This window comes from Octopus sinensis, linkage group LG2 (assembly GCF_006345805.1).
Source record: "Octopus sinensis linkage group LG2, ASM634580v1, whole genome shotgun sequence".
Classification (NCBI taxonomy): domain Eukaryota; kingdom Metazoa; phylum Mollusca; class Cephalopoda; order Octopoda; family Octopodidae; genus Octopus; species Octopus sinensis.
This window is the reverse complement of record NC_042998.1, coordinates 85,138,923-85,157,293: the sequence shown is the minus strand read 5'-3', so window position 1 is coordinate 85,157,293 and position 18,371 is coordinate 85,138,923. Positions and strand designations below refer to the sequence as shown.

Here is an 18,371-nt window from a genome sequence, read left to right as displayed (position 1 = left end):
AGAACTACGTTGTGTAGAAACAATTGTAGTGATAGAAAATAAATGTCCAACCATACTCCTTCTTGTTGACTCCATATTATTTCAATTATAGATATATAAAATTAAATACTAATCACTTTAGTTTTCAAAATATAATTGTTCACATAACATATATATATATATATATATAGATGTAATATGAATGAGCATGTGTGTGAGGGTGCATGGCTGAGTGGTTAGGGTGTTGCACTCACGATCTAGCGATCATGATTTCAAATCCTAGATCGGATGGTGCGTTGTGTTCATGAGTAAAACACTTCATCACACGTTGCTGTGCGATCACTTCGACATCTGCTGCGTGACACAGTGCACTCGCTCAGACAACGTCGATTTGATGGAGAGAGTGAACTAATGGGCGACACGAACATTTGATCACTATAAACAAATCATTTGCGCGGGTCATTCGGCAAAAGCTGAACGCTCATCGGTCGTCTTGGACGAGAGAGTCCAACACACACACAGATCAAGATTCGAGTGAATCTGGGACTTACATAGTAAGGCACCGAGTAGGGTTGAAAAGTAAAATGCGTATACAACAAAAATAGACGAATACATATGCGGGTACCGAAGTACAGGCAGAATGATATCCAGGTTATGTATACGATTAACTATACCTGATTGAGCATATCGTGAGCCCTGAGGCTAATCAGAAAACATCTATTGCACTAGATGTATGGTCCATAATATACTTCGGATCTACAGAAGAAGCTGGTCCCGAATGAGGTGAATAATAAATAAATAAAGACAGATGAATAATGTGTCAATCCACTACAGCTGTTTCCAGACATTACATCATCAGAAAAAAACGTTTTCTTCAGGTGAATACATGAATCACAACATGTTAATACTAAATCAAATTTCACAAAATATAATATATATATATATATACTACACTCGCGGAGTGGTTGGCGTTAGGAAGGGCATCCAGCCGTAGAAACACTGCCAGATCTGACTGGGCCTGACGAAGCCTTCCAGCTTCACAGACCCCAGTTGACCCGTCCAACCCATGCTAGCATGGAAAGCGGACGCTAAATGACGATGATGATGATGATGATGATATATATATATATATACTAGCAGTATCGCCCGGCGTTGCTCGGGTTTGTAAAGGAAATAACTATATAAGCATTTTTAGAGAGTTACTTCCCTTATAGATGCCAATTCGGGCTTTCTTAGCCATTTTTGTTTTGGTGTCTTCAAGCCATGAAGTCGTTGTTCTAAAAGAACGCTGGTCTCCTTGACAACGCATTACGACGTTGATTTCCTTAAACTCCCTTCCCCACAGCTTCACGAGGGAGGGAAGAAGGGGGCGAAGCAAACACAGGTGCAGGTGTTTGAGCGTGGACGCCAACTCCGCCGCCATCGACACACGAAAAATTATGCATTAAAATGGAATAAAAAATTATGTTAAATTATTTTTAAAATCGTAGACTCATCGTAGACGCGCGCTAATAGCCAGACGGGCTCGATATTAATCACGACTATAAGATACCCGAATTTGGTTAAACTGCACCGCAAAATGTGGGAGGAGTTAGGAATCTAAATCGTAGGAGACAGACACTCACACAACTACAGTTTTATATATATATATATATATATATATATATATATATACTAGCAGTATCGCCCGGCGTTGCTCGGGTTTGTAAGGGAAATAACTATATAAGCATTTTTAGAGAGTTACTTCCCTTATAGACGCCAATTCGGGCTTTCGTAGCCATTTCTGTTTTGGTGTCTTCAAGCCATGAAGTCGTTGTTCTAAAAGAACGCTGGTCTCCTTGACAACGCATTACGACGTTGATTTCCTTACACTCCCTTCCCCACAGCTTCACGAGGGAGGGAAGAAGGGGGAGAAGCAACCCAGGTGCAGGTGTTTGAGCGTGGACGCCAACTCCGCCGCCATCGACACACGAAAAATTATGCATTAAAATGGAATAAAAAATAATGTTAAATTATTTTTAAAATCGTAGACTCATCGTAGACGCGCGCTAATAGCCAGACGGGCTCGATATGAATCACGACTATAAGATACCCGAATTTGGTTAAACTGCACCGCAAAATGTGGGAGTAGTTAGGAATCTAAATCGAAGGGGACAGACACTCACACAACTACAGTTTTATATATATATACTAGCAGTATTGCCCGGCGTTGCTCGGGTTTGTAAGGGAAATAACTATATAAGCATTTTTAGAGAGTTATAGCAAAAAAATGCATTAAAAATGGAATAAAAAATGATGATAATTTTTTTTTTTAATCGTTGACTCAGTGTCTTCAAGCCATGAAGTCGTTGTTCTAAAAGAACGCTGGTTTCCTTAACAACGCATTACGACGTTGATTTCTTTACACTCCCTTCCCCACAGCTTCACGAGGGAGGGAAGGGGGAGAAGCAAACAGGTGCAGCTATGAGCGTGGACGCCAACTCCGCCGCTATCGACACACGATGCATTTTATGCATTAAAATGGAATAAAAAATGATGTTAAATTATTTTTAAAATCGTAGACTCATCGTTGACGCGCGCTAATAGTCAGACGGGCTCGATATGAATCACGACTATAAGATACCCGAATTTGGTTAAACTGCACCGCAAAATGTGGGAGGAGTTAGGAATCTAAATCGAAGGGGACAGACACTCACACAACTAGAGTTTTATATATATAGATATATATATATATATTATATATATATATATATATATATATATATATATCCCCTCTCTCACTTTATGTGTATATATATATATAAATATATACCTTCATTTTTTTCTTTCGTTTTAGTTCATATTTCCATGTTTGCTCTTTCTGATACAAGCTCGTATTTCCTTTTCTAAGTAAGTATACCATATCTTACTGATTTCAGCGATATAAAAAAAAATGCCAACAAACATACGCGTGCGCACACATTCACACACTCTGCTATATTGTAGGGTTGCCAAAAGCTTATGAGTAGATAAGGTGGATGGAAACTGAAAAACGACCATTTGTACGTATATATGTATTATTTATGCTTCTACACACACACACACATATTAGGTTGGTTCACATGAAATGTCACATTTTTAATTACTTGTTATTTCAGTCATCTAAAAACTCAGTTATGTATACCTTGCATTTAATCTTGACTCGTACCTACAGACCTTATGAAAATGATAATAACCAAACTATGTTGAGTGATTTTCTCGTATGAGTACAAACTGGGTCACTCTGCCGCAGAAGCTCTACGGAATATAAAGCAGACCTTTGGTAATGGTTTTGTTGACATCAAAACTGTTCAGAGATGGTTCCAAAGCTCTCGTTCAGGAGATGATAGCCTTGAAAATAAACCAAGGGGTAGGCCAAAAGAAATTATTCAGCATGGTGGATTAAATGCTTTGGTTGAACAAAATCCGAGAACAAAGGTTCGAAAACTTTCATCAGAACTCCAAACATCTTGCACAACTGATTTTGGACACCTGTAAAAAATTGGAAAAGTCAAGAAACCAGATAGGTTTGTTCCACATCAACTAAACGAGATTAAAAAAAAAGTCGCCCAGAAGTGTGCTCCTTATTGCTTTCTCGACTGGAAAAAGACCATTTCTGCATCAAATCATTACTTGTGATGAAAAATGGATACTCTTTGACAACAGCAGGAAAACAGGACAGTGACTAGATGCAGGACTACCCAAACCCATCATTGCCTCCTAAAACGTTAGTGGCCACTGTATGGTGGTCTGAGAAGGGAGTTATTGATTATTCATTTTTGCAACAAGGAAAAACGGTAACAGCAACATCGTATTGCCAGGAAATTGATTGTATGCATGAGAATTTGAAAAAGAAGCAACCCAGACTAGTCTATAGAGATGGCCCGATTTTGTTCCACAACAATGTATGTCCTCACACTCCTCAGGCTACGGTCCAAAAGTTACAAAGCATGAATTATGAAATTTTGCAACATTCTCCCAATTCCCCTGATATATCTCCTACTGATCAGCACTTAAGCAAAACTGAGCTTTTCATAAGCGACAAAACATTCTTAAATACAGAAGAGGTATTTGAAGCATTCGGACAGTCTAGCACAGTAAACGATGATTTTTTTCTTATTAAAGATGGAATACATGACAGAGAAACGTTGGGTAAACGTCATAAATGAACATGGATCATACTTTGATTAAATAAATCAGTTCTCTAACACTTTTTGAAACATTTTATTGTTATCTTTCAAATACGACAGTCTATGGGAAACAGCCTAAAATATGTGTGTGTGTGTGTGTGTGTACATAGGCGATGGTAAAGAATACGCACACCCGGTGTTTAGAGTTAGGGTTACGCCGAAAACGGGTGCGTATTCTTTATCCCCGTCATACGCGCGCGCACGTATTGTGTGAGAATTTACAAAAAAATAACAAAAGCCGAAGATGGATGGGTAAACAATGTATGCATGTATGTATGTATGCATGCTTCTACGTATGTATGTATATGTGTATGTGTGTGTGCATACATACATACACACACACAGGTGGAGAATATTTTAAAACGAGACAGTGCAATCGTATCTGATTATTTCAGTTTTTCAATTGTGTATATGTACATATGTTTACTAGACTGCTGACATTTATCAATGGTTTTTCCCATTGTGTTAATGCACCATTTTCTATCATTAATAAAACCATCGGCATTTTTGACGACACGGGTATGCTAGTAGTAATAAACGATATGATAGTAACGAAAACCAATGAACGTAAGTTCCAATTCTTCAGGTTTAAATTGAGTTTCCTTTCATTAAAAAGTTCCTCCACCCTTTATTGTAACTATAGTTCATATCTTCAGATTACAGTGTTAAGTGGTAGTACATGTAGCGATTCTTAGAGGAGTAAAGCAATAAAATTATCTCATTTTAAACCATTTTATTTTATTTTTTGTCGGTGAGAACTGAATAAAAATATTTGAGCAAAGTAACTAGGAAAAATATTTGATTTAAATCATCTTACAATGTCTTCTAATATAATAAATGCGCATGTTAGTGTGTCGCACTTTTTCAACTTTACTCTTAAAGGCCGTAACCCAATATATCATACCATTTTGGAATCAGGCCGGCCCCGTGAGTAAATTAAAAACATTCCGGGCCGAATCTGGACCTATAATCCAGAAATTTTGGTTTTCCAAGTTTTCATTATTGCGATTGTTTCCGGCGATTTTTTTTACATGATTTTTTTTGCGACGAATCTTTTTGTACGATAACTATTTTTATAACTTGGAAATAAATTTTAGGAAAATTGAAATTAATTGCAAAATTCAGCGATTATTTTCGGCGATTTTTTTAGTTGATTTTTTTTTTTGCGACGAATACGATCATCTTTGGGATATGACTCTGGAGGAAGCAATTCTCCAAAACAAACTTGAGATCTGTTTCCAGATCTTCCCATTCGGGGTCAGTAGCTTAAAAGCTTTATACTAGCTTAAAAGCCGCTAGTAGTTAATAATAACTGTATACAATAATTTCATTATTATATTTGCGTTGCACAAAAAACTCAAATTCTCACTTAACGACTTTCAAGGAATTTAAACGTTGTTTTGTAAACATAGACGCAACCATGGCGTTTAACGTTTTGATTTACATAATAATTTATCAAGGATTATAATAAATTTTAAAAGTTCGGAGTTCGGCATGTATTTTGATTCAATTGTTGCATTTGTATAATAAAATGTAAAATATACAAACATTACATTCGACCACAATATAAATATATAAAGTATGGGGATTTAGTTCATAGGTGATCTAAGCGATAAGGTACACCACGAAAGTGCTGTAACAATTATATATATATATATATATACCGGAGTAAACACATAAATGTGAAACAAGGTGGGAAAAAAAAAAAATATATATATATATGTTAATATTTAACAGAAGTAACAGAGTGGCTAAAGGTCCGAGAGTTTCGTGCGTTGGCAATATATATATATATAATATATATATATATATATATATATATATATATACACACACACGGCATTTATATTTGAGTACCAGAATATTCACAAATTCTTTTTCGTGCATGATTCTATCATCTTTTCGATACTTTATTTCTAAATCGGAGTTTCTGAAGTAATGCAAGTTTTTCCTTCTGTGCATGATTATTCTGAAAAACCATCTCAATCACCATTCACTGACTCTTCGACACACACACACACACACACACACACACACACACACACACACACACACACACACACACACACACACACACACACAATGTCCCCTTGTGATTATTTTCTTCTCATTTTACATAAAACTGAGAAAAGCAACCATGTGATGTCTCATGTATGTGTGTGCGTGTGAAAATTCTTGAAATTAAGACCAAGGAAACCAGAAATCCGAAAAGGACTCTGTACAAGTTAACTATAAATGTAGATCAACTGTTATATAGAGTTAATGTTTTAGCAACGGTCGACTCACCCCAATTATGGCAAGTCCGCCCCATAATCGTGTTCTTGTCCGGGTTATAAAGGAACTTCTTCATTCTTTTATGCCATTTAGGCTTAGTTACAGATTTACGCCTGGCATTATTAGGTTCCGTCATACTTGTATTTCTGCAAACGTCACTTCAACAAGAGTTAGAATGACTATGGTTATTGTCTGATTCTGGTCAGAGATTCCACTGGATTCCAATGACGTAGCGTCAGCTCCAACAATACTCACCTTACCCCGTCACCCAACTTCACGTTTATATATTTTTTTTAAGTATTTACAAAACCAGGATGAAATACAATTTATGGCAATGTTGTGTCTTTACGTAATGACTGTCCTTCACCTCCGGTACAAAACTGAGCTCAGACATTTATTTTCCAAATAAAACTTCATTTTATGTGAGTAACCGCTAAGATTAAACTGAGTTAATTAATATTCTGTATATTTTACTCTTTACTCTTTTACTCTATTTTACTTGTTTCAATCATTTGACTGCGGCCATGCTGGAGCACCGCCTTTAGACGAGCAAATCGACCTCAGGACTTATTCTTTGGAAGCCTAGTACTTATTCTATCGGTATCTTTTGCCGAACCGCTAAGTTACGGGGACATAAACACACCACCATCGGTTGTCAAGCGATGTTGTGGGAGACACATAGACACACAAACATATATACACACATACATATATATATATGTACATATATACGACGGGCTTCTTTCATTTTCCATCTACCAAATCCACTCACAAGGGTTTGGTCGGCCCGAGGCTATAGTAAAAGACACTTGCCCAAGGTGCCACGCAGTGGGACTAAACCCGCAACCATGTGGTTGGTAAGTAAGCTACTTACCACACAGCCACTCTTGCGCCTGTTTATTTATTCTTTTTACTAGTTTCAGTCATTAGACTGCGGCCATGCTGGAACACCTCCCTAAAATTGAACCCAGTACCTATTTCTAAGTCTGCTACTTGATCTATCAGTCTGTTTACTCCCTTGTAACTTAGTAGTTCGGCCAAAGAGATTGATAGAATAAGTACTAGGCTTACAAAGAATAATTACTGGGGCCGATTTGCTCGGCTAAAGGTGGTGCTCCAGCATAACCGCAGTCAAATGACTGAAACAAGTAAAAGAATACACTCACACACACATGGATATTTGTGTTGCTTTATTAAATGGATGCTTATATATACACTCACACCCATCCAGAAATAGACAGACATATAATTAGATTAATAACATTCAACAAAACAAAGTAAGAATGAAAGAAAATTCCAGATGAATTAAGACAACAGAATGAAAAATTTTATGTATATAGCAAAAAAGGTGTTGCAAAAGTATGTAGGAAACCACTCCCCATTTCATATGATTGGGTCCAGATAATTACAATCTAGGTCAAACATCTAAAATATTTCCCAAAGACTTTTCAATGCAATCAATGAAGACTTCAAGCATACAAAACAGTGTCGTGTGTGAACTTCCATATGGCCGATTTCTTGAGAAATATAATTTACCAGAACCAGCAGACAGTGTTATGTTATTCAATGAGAATGTTTTCATTTCTTCAGTTCTGTTTCTCTCCTCTTGTAGAGTTTCAGCCTTGAACTGATTATGGTAATGTTTAATGAATAGCATTGACTAAGCATAGCAAACACGTGTGTGCATGCATATGTGTGAATGCTTGTTTGGGTGGTGTGACAGTGTGTCTATGCAGATGTTTGCACTCATGCATAAGTATGTGCATGGATCTCTCTCTGTCTCTCTATTTATATATATTCTTTTATTCTTTTACTTGTTTCAGTCATTTGACTGCGGCCATGCTGGAGCATCACCTTTAGGTGAACAAATTGACTCTCTGTAAGCCTAGTACTTATTCTGTGAGTCTCTTTTGCCGAACCGCTAAGTTACAGGGACATAAACACACCAACAACAGTTGTCAAATGATGGTGGGAGGACAAACACTAACACACAAACATATATATGATAGCCTTCTTTCAGTTTCCATCTACCAAATCCACTCACAAGGCTGTGGTTGGCCCAAGGCTATAGTAGAAGACACTCGCCCAAGATTCCATGCAGTGGGACTGAACCCAGACCCATGTGGTTGAGAATCAAGTTTCTTACCACACAGCCATTTAGACAGATACATACATAGATTGATCAATGCATGTTGTAAAGTTAGTTTATAATCATTCACAGTCGACAATTCACATTGTCATTTCTCAGGATGGCAGACACATTCTTTCAGATGTCTGTAAGAACACACACACAGAGAAACTCTGGAGTAGCAGCAAAGGAAATCACCAGCTTTGAACAAGTAGTAAAGTATCATGTTCATAATTATTAAGTTACGAGTTCAATCCTTAAGCTAAGCTGCATTTTGTATCTTTAAATAACGAGCTTCATTTCTCATTGATTCAGTCCACTCAGCTGAAAATAAGAACAAGCAGCAGCTGGGATGGGTTTAACTCTGCAATGATCTAGTGTTTCCATTCAAGAGGGGAATGTATTCATTTGCTTAAATGCCAGAGAACCTGGGAGAAGTTCCAACCTTAATGGGCCTGTGAGCTCAACAGACAGCTAGAATTCTCTCCAGACAATCTGAGCCAGTACATTTTGGTTTGGTTATATTCCCAGCATTCCCTTTTGAACATTAGTGATCTTCAAAAAGTTCTCATGGTATTACTCCAATATAAATAACACTATCTTTCACACCTTAACCCTCCGTACAGTTGTGATAACATCATAATATATCATGAACACTCCCGTTGTTAGATGATGGATGAGGGTTATGCAATTTCTTGCTGAACGACCACACAGATGGGGTTTTTTTTTATAGTGATGAAATGTTTGTGTTCACTTAAGCTCACTCCCTCTATCAAACTGATGTTGCCTGTATGGGGGCACAAATGTGCCACAAGTCAAATGTTGAAATGATTGCAGAGCAATGTGAAATGAAGTAGTTTGCTCAAGAACACAATGCAACACCCAGTCTTGGAATTGAAACTGTGATCAGGAGTGTAACACTCTAACCACTTGGCCATGTTTTCACCATACACACACACAAAACTCACATGCTATATTACCTATACAAATAAACTCTATTCAAAGGAGAAGTCAGTTCATTTATTCACTCAAGACTGTTGATCCACTTTTTCATGAAATACTCAGAGTTCCTCACTGTAAGTAATCCTTCCGATTTTAAAAACAATGTTGTCTGAAGGACTGCTTATAAAGAGAAACTATGTAGCAATGCAGTGAATAATCAGCTTCAAACAAATGATGTGGGTGTGTGTATGTGTACAGAGGGAGAGAAATAATAGCTGTATATATATGTGTGTGTGTGTGTGTGTGCCTGTAAAATCTTGTATCTCTGCCGTAAGGCTTTATTTCCACACACACCAGCTTGATTTAATTCGTCTTTACTCAAATGACACCTGTTGTTATGTCCTGTTATTATTTTTATTGTATTTGTGCAACATTGTCTGTTTTTTTCCATCCTTGTTTTTGTATACATTCGCTGCTTTCTTTTCTTGGAAGAAAGCAGCGAATGGGGCTGGCCAAATTGGAGCAATCTTGAGTATAATCAGCAGAAATTGCGAAGATAATCTGGTACTCAACTGAGGAAAGAAAACTTCGAATGACCCGTCCTTGGTTTCTTTGTATCATATATCTGGATGTTTTGCATTCTTGTCCCATTTTGTATTTTATATATATACTAGCAGCATAGCCCGGCGTTGCCCGGGTATGTAAGAGCCCCTAGTAGGCAATGACTAATCCCAATCTAGTTCTTTCCCTCTAGGGAATGAAGGCAATGTCTTCTCTTCACTCGAATACTTCTATGTATACGATGTTCCTAGCTGTCTCCCGACAGAAAATGTGTTGCATATAAAAAGCTTAGATTCTCGACCCCATGTCGAATTTATCGATTTTTTTCAGAACTAGGGGAGCTTTTCAAAATTTTTGCTGTGTTAGTTTTGAATTATGACATTGGGCTATGTGTGTGTCAAGTTTCATCAGAATTGGTTGAAAGCCGTGGTCAGGGTGAGGGTACAACCTGACAGACACACAGACAGACAAACTGCCGTTTATGTATAGAGAGATACACACACACACACACACACATATATATATAGATGCATACACACACATATATGTACATATGCACAGGTATACATATTTACATATAATTTTTATTCTTTTCATTTAGACTGGTGAAATCAGAAGTCACTTTTTCCATTTGAAGCTGTGTAGTTTGTTGTGAAAATACAAAGTTCCATCAGACTTTGGTTATGAGGAGTAAAGTTTGAGCAAAGTGCTGAGTGGAAATTTGTAACAGGAGACATAGTAGGTAGGTAGAGAGAGAGAGAGAGAGATGTTGGTAATGAGTGTACTGGAGTAAAGATGTCCTGTAGTTTGCTATTTCATATGAGGAGATGCCATTAGAGTCACAGCCAAAGCGACAGAGAGGAAACAGGATTTGTTTTTGTTTAGCTGCATGTCACTCCTTATCAAGATCAATATCTATGATAAAAGCTATACCAACCACGATTACTTCATCTATCCTTTAAAACAGAGGTTCTCAACAAGAGTCCATATGACCCTTAAGGGTCCATATAAGAGTTTGTTAAAATTCATCTGAAATAAGCGGGTTATACTTCTACAATACTCTTTTACTTGTTTCAGTCATTTGACTGTGGCCATGCTGGGGCACTGCCTTTAGTCGAGCAAATCGACCCCAGGACTTATTCTTTGTAAGCCTAGTACTTATTCTATCGGTCTCTGCTGCCGAACTGCCAAGTTATGGGGACATAAACACATCAACATCGGTTGTCAAGCGATGTTGGGGAGAGAAACACAGACACACAAACATATGTACACACACACACACACACACATATATATACACACACACACATTATATATATATATATATATATATATATAATATATATATATACAATGGGCTTCTCTCTGTTTCTGTCTACCAAATCCACTCACAAGGCTTTGGTCGGCCTGAGGCTATAGTAGAAGACACATGCCCAAGGTGCCACGCAGTGGGACTGAACCCAGAACCATGTGGTTGGTAAGCAAGCTACTTACCACACAGCCACTCCTACACAAAATATTTTAATAATTACTTCTATGTAATTCCTAACAAAATTTAATTATAAAAATATAAGACAATTGCAGTGTGGAAGGTTTTTATAAGCCATTTAAAAACACATAAAAACCGTTAGATTCACTTCAACATTTAAATTTAATTTGCCAAAATATTTTCATCACTTTGAGATGCAGCATAGAATTTTGTCACTGATCAGGTCGTGGTCTCAAAGTGACGAAAATATTTTGGCAAATTAAATTTAAATGTTGAAGTGAATCTAACGGTTTTTGTGTGTTTTTTAATGGCTTATAAACACCTTCTATGCTGCAATTGTTTTTGTTTCAGCACATGATCTCTGATCAAGTCACTTGCTATGCAAGTACATCTCCGTAATATAATAAGATTTTTTTAAATATTGAAAAATTATGAGGGTCTAGAAGAGTATAATAGGGACCAAAGGGGCCACAAAAAAAAATGGTTGAGAACCACTACTTTAAAAAGTAAGCTTAAGGCTACATTATTCAGTGTGACTTCTCATTATTTAAGATAGTAAGAGTTCAATTTGAGAGAGGTTTGTCAAGCAAAGTTTGCAACCACATACAGGTTGTCTGAATCTTTACAAATCAGTTAAATGGTTTTCTCTTGGATGTTGTCTAATATATTTCTGTGTGTATCAGCATTGTTTTTTGATATGCTGTGGACATTAATATGATCCTGTTGTCTTCTACATCTTGTAAGCGTGGCACTGCAGGGAATGACAAGCTGGAGGCAGGGCAGCGGGAGTGTGCCATTTTGTTTCTTACTTTTTTGTGACTTTCAACCCTTGGCTTAGTTCATAACAAAGACTTGACAAGATAAACTTAGTTGATACCTGATAGTCATAAAAAAAATCTTTGTTTTTTTTATTGTAAAAGGTTTGTAGTGTAATTTAAGTCTCAGTATTAAATAAAGGTGTAGGCTTGGCTGTGTTGCAAGGATGTTCAGTTCACAATGATGTGGTTGTGGGTTCAAGTCCACTAGGCAGTACCATGGGCTGGTGTTTTCTGCCATGGCTTTTGATTGACAAATACCTTGTGAGTGGAACCTGGTACACAAACACTCCATAAAAGCTTGTTGTATATGTATATACATGTGTATCTTTTACTGGTTTCAGCCCAGGGCTGAGGTCATGCTGGTGCACCACCTGTAGTTACTCGGTGTTGTTTCCGATATTATTTTTGGTGAAGTAGTGAGTTGGACGAAGATGCTCTTCTTTGCGTCTTCTGCCGCAATGTGGGTTCATCTGGTATCTCAGATAGAAACCTGTCCAGACATTCCTTGGAAACTTCCACATCAACACCATGTAGATCTCTAAGGTTGTCTGGAAGGATGTTGAACAATTGCAGGCCCTTGAAATTCAGACTATTGTAGTACTGTGTCATTTTAGATGAGGAAGATGGGATCTTTGGTATGATGCAGTGCCGTCCAGTTCAAGGATTGGTATAGCTGTCAATTCCAAAATTGGGAGCTAAACCCTCCAAGATCTTCCAAATATATATCCCTGCATATATCTCTCATCTTCTCTCCAGGGAATAGAGACTCAGCCTCTCCCAGTAGTGCATCTTTTGCATCAAGTTAGCCTTTTGTGTATTGGTGCTGGATTGCTTCAAGTTCCACAGTTTGTTTCACACTCTCTGGGGCTAGTAGTCCAAGTGGTTGAGAATGAAAGTCCTCCATAGGAGTAGCAGGGCCTCCCTTTTCCTGGTTCTGAATATCCTCAGAATCCATCCAGCGACTCACCTGCACAGTGTCGCCATCTTGGTAATATGCACATGGAATGTTTCATCATTGCTCATGTGAACCTCCAGGCCATACACTGACTGTGACTCTGGGATCATATTACCTCTTGATCCAGTTTATTTTGATTTTAGCCTGGTGTTGGACCAATAGTGGAGTGCCTGAAGTTTCATAGCATTGAACAGCATGTTATTTTTGTTAACCCATTTGTATATTTCATTTGGATCTTTCTGCAGTTTTATGATGTCCTCTTGGTTCCTAACTGCCTTCAATATTTTTGTGTCGTCAGCATAACTGGTCAAATTGGCTGACTGCTATGTGTATAAATGTCTGTATTTATATGTATATCTTGTGTTGATGAGTATCAAAGACATAAACATCAAAAAGAAAACTCATAAAACCAGTGTTTTCAAACACCATTACCATGAACTGTTTTTGTTCCTGTTGAGTTTTTTCATTAATGGTCCAGAGGAAAAGGACTGTATGCATGACCTTAGAGACCCTCTAACACTGGTGAGATTAATGCTGTAAACATTCCTCTTGAGCTGTTGCAAGTCATCAGTTGCAGGGAAAACACACATAGTGATGGAATACCAGAGGGATAATATCCTAGGTAAGAAGGAATAGGTATATTGGTTATTGTGAGGCATGACTAGAAGTGGACACAGTATGGGGGATGAAAAGAAGAGAGATTAGAGCCACGAATGTATGAGCAGAGGTGGTATGAGACCTACCAGCTTCCAAAGTGTAGAAACCACTGTTGTAGTAGTGGTGGTAGAAAAGCATGTCTATTTGCCAGAAATTGGAGTGTGTTTGGGAGAAACTTCATTATTTGGGTGGCCTTTCTTTTGTCTAAACCACCAGAATCAATAGTGTTACTAATCAGAGAGAAGTTCATCAGGATATGCTGTAGCAATGTGAGCTGAGAGGAAGCCACCAATCCAGATGAAGGTGGATGGAGCATGTTGACTGGAACCTCTGACTAGATACTTGTGTGCTAGACACAATTAAAAGCTGTGTTGTTCTTGTACTTGTTTCAGTCATTTGACTGCAGCCATACTGGGGCACCACCTTGAAGAAATTTTAGTTGAAAGAATCAACCCCAGTACTTGTTTTTTTTTAAAGCCTAGTTCTTATTCTATCATTCCCTTTTATTGAACCTCTAAGTTATGGGAACATAAACACACCAACACTGGATGTCAAGCAGTGGTGGGTGAAAAACATAAAGACACACACATCTATGATGGGCTTCTTTTCAGTTTCCATCTACCAAATCCACCTACAAAGCTTTGGTTGGCCAGAGGCTGTAGTAGAAGGCACTTGCTCAATGTGTTATGAAGTGGGACTGAACCCAGAACCATATGGTTGGGAAGCAAACATCTTACCACACAGCCATGCCTGTACCTATGTTATGTTGAGGAAAACAACATAGCAGTCACAAAATTTCTTGAAAGCAGGAGCCTATTGGTTAGTAATATAAAGTAGATCTCCAACAGAGAGCTAACAGCAAAGATAAATGTTTTCACTTTACGAATATTGCTTAGAACCATCATGGTTGTTGAGAAATGGAGGAAAGGAGGATTCCACACAGTTTTTAAAGATCCTTTTGGTAAATGACTAAAAAGATCAGCTACAGTTTGGAAGTTGGCTGTGCTTATGGGTGTGTGTGTGTGATACATGGAGACATCCTTCATGGTTTGGATGAGAGTTTGCAGGACTTTCAGTGTTGGATAAGAGCTGTCTTTATATCAAATTCCTTGTGGTACATGTATGCCACTGAATGATTCACTGGAAACCTGTAACCAGTGATGGTATCATTCTCAAAATACATGATGTAAAATACATAAAGTGTGACAATTCATGTTGAAGGTTTTAATTTTTGTCTTTGGTGTTCTTCTGTATTTTGCATCTGATTAAGGCAGATGGAAGAAATTGATTGATTTCATTTTGATATGAAAGGACAAAAAAAAAAAAAGCAAATATTTAGACACAAAGAAAAAGAAAACATTTGTTCCTCACCTGGATTTGATTTTTTTTTTTGTATTTGTTTGTTGATAGTTTACTTTAATAGCAATTTCTGTGTTTGCGAACATGAGCATGCAAACCACACAACTACAGACACACTTAAACATACATATACGTGTACATAGAAAAAAAAATTCAGATACATATATTGGCATATTTCAGACAAGTAAGCCTAAAAATCGATTAAAACAAACTTTACATATATTACTTTAAAAAAAATAAATCAATATGAAAAAATTGATTTTTGTTATAAAACATTTTTTTCTTTTCATGCTTTTTTATTGTTTTATTTATTTTTTAAAATATTTTTAATGTTTTGGTTTCAGTTTTTACATTAGTTGGAAAGAAATCAAAATATATTGAAGACTTATTGTATTGCTCAGGAAATTTAAACATGAACTTGGAATCTTGCTTTTTTGACTTTGTAATTTCATTTTTCTGATAGACTCCATTACAATATTAATGTAGACATTTAATGCTATTCATATCGAAAAAGGTAACACAATCTTTTCTAAACTGACGTATATTTACTAATTTTCATTAACAGTGTATGTAATCTTTTAAACAACTCATGAAGAAAGAAAAAATTCATTATAATAAATAATTTTATGTTAATTTGATTAATCCGAAAGATAGAATTAACAACTTTAAATTAACACAGAAATATATAGCTTAAAAGATTATCTAAAAAATATGGGTAAAGTTAAATCATTTCTCCCCACCTATTTTTTATTTAAGAGTTTTTTGTTAAAAAATAATAAACTGGAGAATAAGTCAGTTAGAAGTGTTGAGCTCTTTTATATACCATTAAACATATTTTTATAAAATGATATCTCTTCCTGAAAAACTGAACTGTTTTGATTTTTCTCTCTTCATAATTATGTAGTTAATTATTTGAAAAGCAAAGAGTCACTTAAGATCTTTTTCTATAGATCTCATTATCTCATTTTTTTTCTTTTAAAATTGCAGTACTTTTGTTTGTTGTATCATAACGGAGCAGGGTGGCGGGGATAAGCTGATATTCATAAGGCCTCAAGGGATAAAGAACATTTTGATAGATATTGCACCCATTTCCATAAGATTTCTGGAAGAATTCCATAAGAAATTACTACAGGTAGAACAAGATTCGAAACGGCAATTATCCCATTCCTAATTGGAGTCTTAAAAATTGAATTAAATACATAATGAATACTCGAAGAAGAATATGTTTAGACTTGAGAGGGTTTTCTGTTGCTCGGGATCCTTGGTCAGAAATATTTCAGTTTAACCATTATATTATGCAAAGACAGAGAATTGAGATTTGTTACCATCATTAAATCACTCCCTTTTTTTCAATAACTTTGGTATATTGAGATACATTTTTTGGCATATAATATAATTTTATATATTATAACAATATAATATTATATGATATAATTAAAATTATAACAATATATTGTGTATTATAATGTATAATTTTACAATATTATATATTATAATAATATATAACAGACACAAGAAATTATTTTCAATTACATATAAATCTTTTAAATTTGCAAGTTGTCTTAAAAGACCTTTTTCTCTGTAGAATTCTTTTTTAGGTGACATATTTGCTTCTGTTACAAAGACCATTTGTTGTGTGTTTTTCTGATGTATAAGCATCATAAAACCTAGCTTATAAAACTTTAACAGAAGGAATAGTCTGTTTAATCATCAGTTAATATACAGACATTTCTCTGATGATATTTGTTCCATTTATCAGTTATATTATTTAAAGGAAAAAAAAAAGATGACAGAAAACAAAAAATAACCAGTTAATCAAAATAAAGACCTTATACATCTAAAATGGTATCAACAATAGTGTTTTATACCCCTTTATCCATTGATTCAAAGGAGTTAGGGATCTTTTTGCCATATATGTAGTAAACCAGTGTCTTCTTATTTATTCTTTGTATCTCTTGATATAAAATGACATTTGTAAGAAGCTGCTGATGGTTGAATATCTTGGGGAAATAAATAGACGTGCTTCCTCTACAATTACATTTTCAATTAAAAAACAAATATGATGGCTAAATATTAATGAGTTAAATATAATAAAGCTACTTTATAATACTTTGTGTTGATTATTGATTGTTTGAATTAAAAAAGTATGACATTATTGTCATATCATATGTATCAGTCTAAACTGATGGCTTTATCTTATATACTTATTACTTTTCTGAAATGATAACCTTATAATTGTTCTACTATAAGGATATCTTTTAAAAAATAAATATCAGCAGTAATAGTAATAATAATAATAATGATAATAATAATAACTGTAATAAAGGCTTAATTGTTTTTGAGAGTCCTATACAAAAACAGTTCCATTTGAATTATCTGTATATGTTGGTTTCATTTTAGCCACATTGTCACTTTGTTCAGTACTTGTTGAGGAGGACATTGCCAATGATTGGTCACTCGGTTCACCAATACTGCCTTCTGGACAAGACAAAAAAAAAAATTTAAATATCATCTTCATGTTTTTCAGACAAAAAAACTCAACATCTCTTAGAATATCAAAAAGATATTTGGTACATAATATACTGTATTTGAAAGCATAAAAGATACATGGGCATATTAGATGCACTACAATTTCAGTAGTGCATATTTATGAAAAAAAAAAAAAAAGTGAGTATCAGGGACAAAATTAACTTATGAGAGGCCCAATTTAGACATTTTGGCCCCAGGGTGACATTTTGAAACTTTTTTTTTAAAGTGTACCTTCTATGCCATCAAATATGATAATATATAAATTAACATTTCAACAAATTTCTTTTGGTCATAAATTGAATTTTCAAATTTAAAATACTTTTATCACACATACCCTATTTATAATACTTTAATATAATAAAGCTACTTTAATACAATTAAGCATATGTTGATTGCACATTGATTTTTCTGCACAGGGTGAGAAATTCTGAGTAACAATGGAGTGAGTCATTGACTTCAAACAGTTAAATAA

At 35.6% G+C, this 18,371-nt stretch overlaps 2 protein-coding genes across 2 annotated transcripts in view; both read right to left on the bottom strand.

Moving 5' to 3' along the window:
• Nucleotides 1-6,814, bottom strand: part of LOC118768428 (sodium/potassium-transporting ATPase subunit beta-1-like) — a 42,212-nt gene extending 35,398 nt beyond the window's left edge. The window contains exon 1 of the mRNA XM_036514911.1: nucleotides 6,474-6,814. Within this exon, the coding sequence (XP_036370804.1) occupies nucleotides 6,474-6,597 (124 nt within the window). The 5' untranslated portion in view covers nucleotides 6,598-6,814. The remainder of the gene's footprint in view (nucleotides 1-6,473) is intronic.
• Nucleotides 6,815-15,629: 8,815 nt separating this feature from the next.
• The window catches only part of LOC115232228 (uncharacterized protein PF11_0207), a 171,933-nt gene continuing 169,191 nt past the window's right edge, over nucleotides 15,630-18,371 (bottom strand). The window contains exon 7 of the mRNA XM_036514907.1: nucleotides 15,630-17,848. Coding sequence (XP_036370800.1) covers nucleotides 17,718-17,848 — 131 coding nt within the window. The 3' untranslated portion in view covers nucleotides 15,630-17,717. The remainder of the gene's footprint in view (nucleotides 17,849-18,371) is intronic.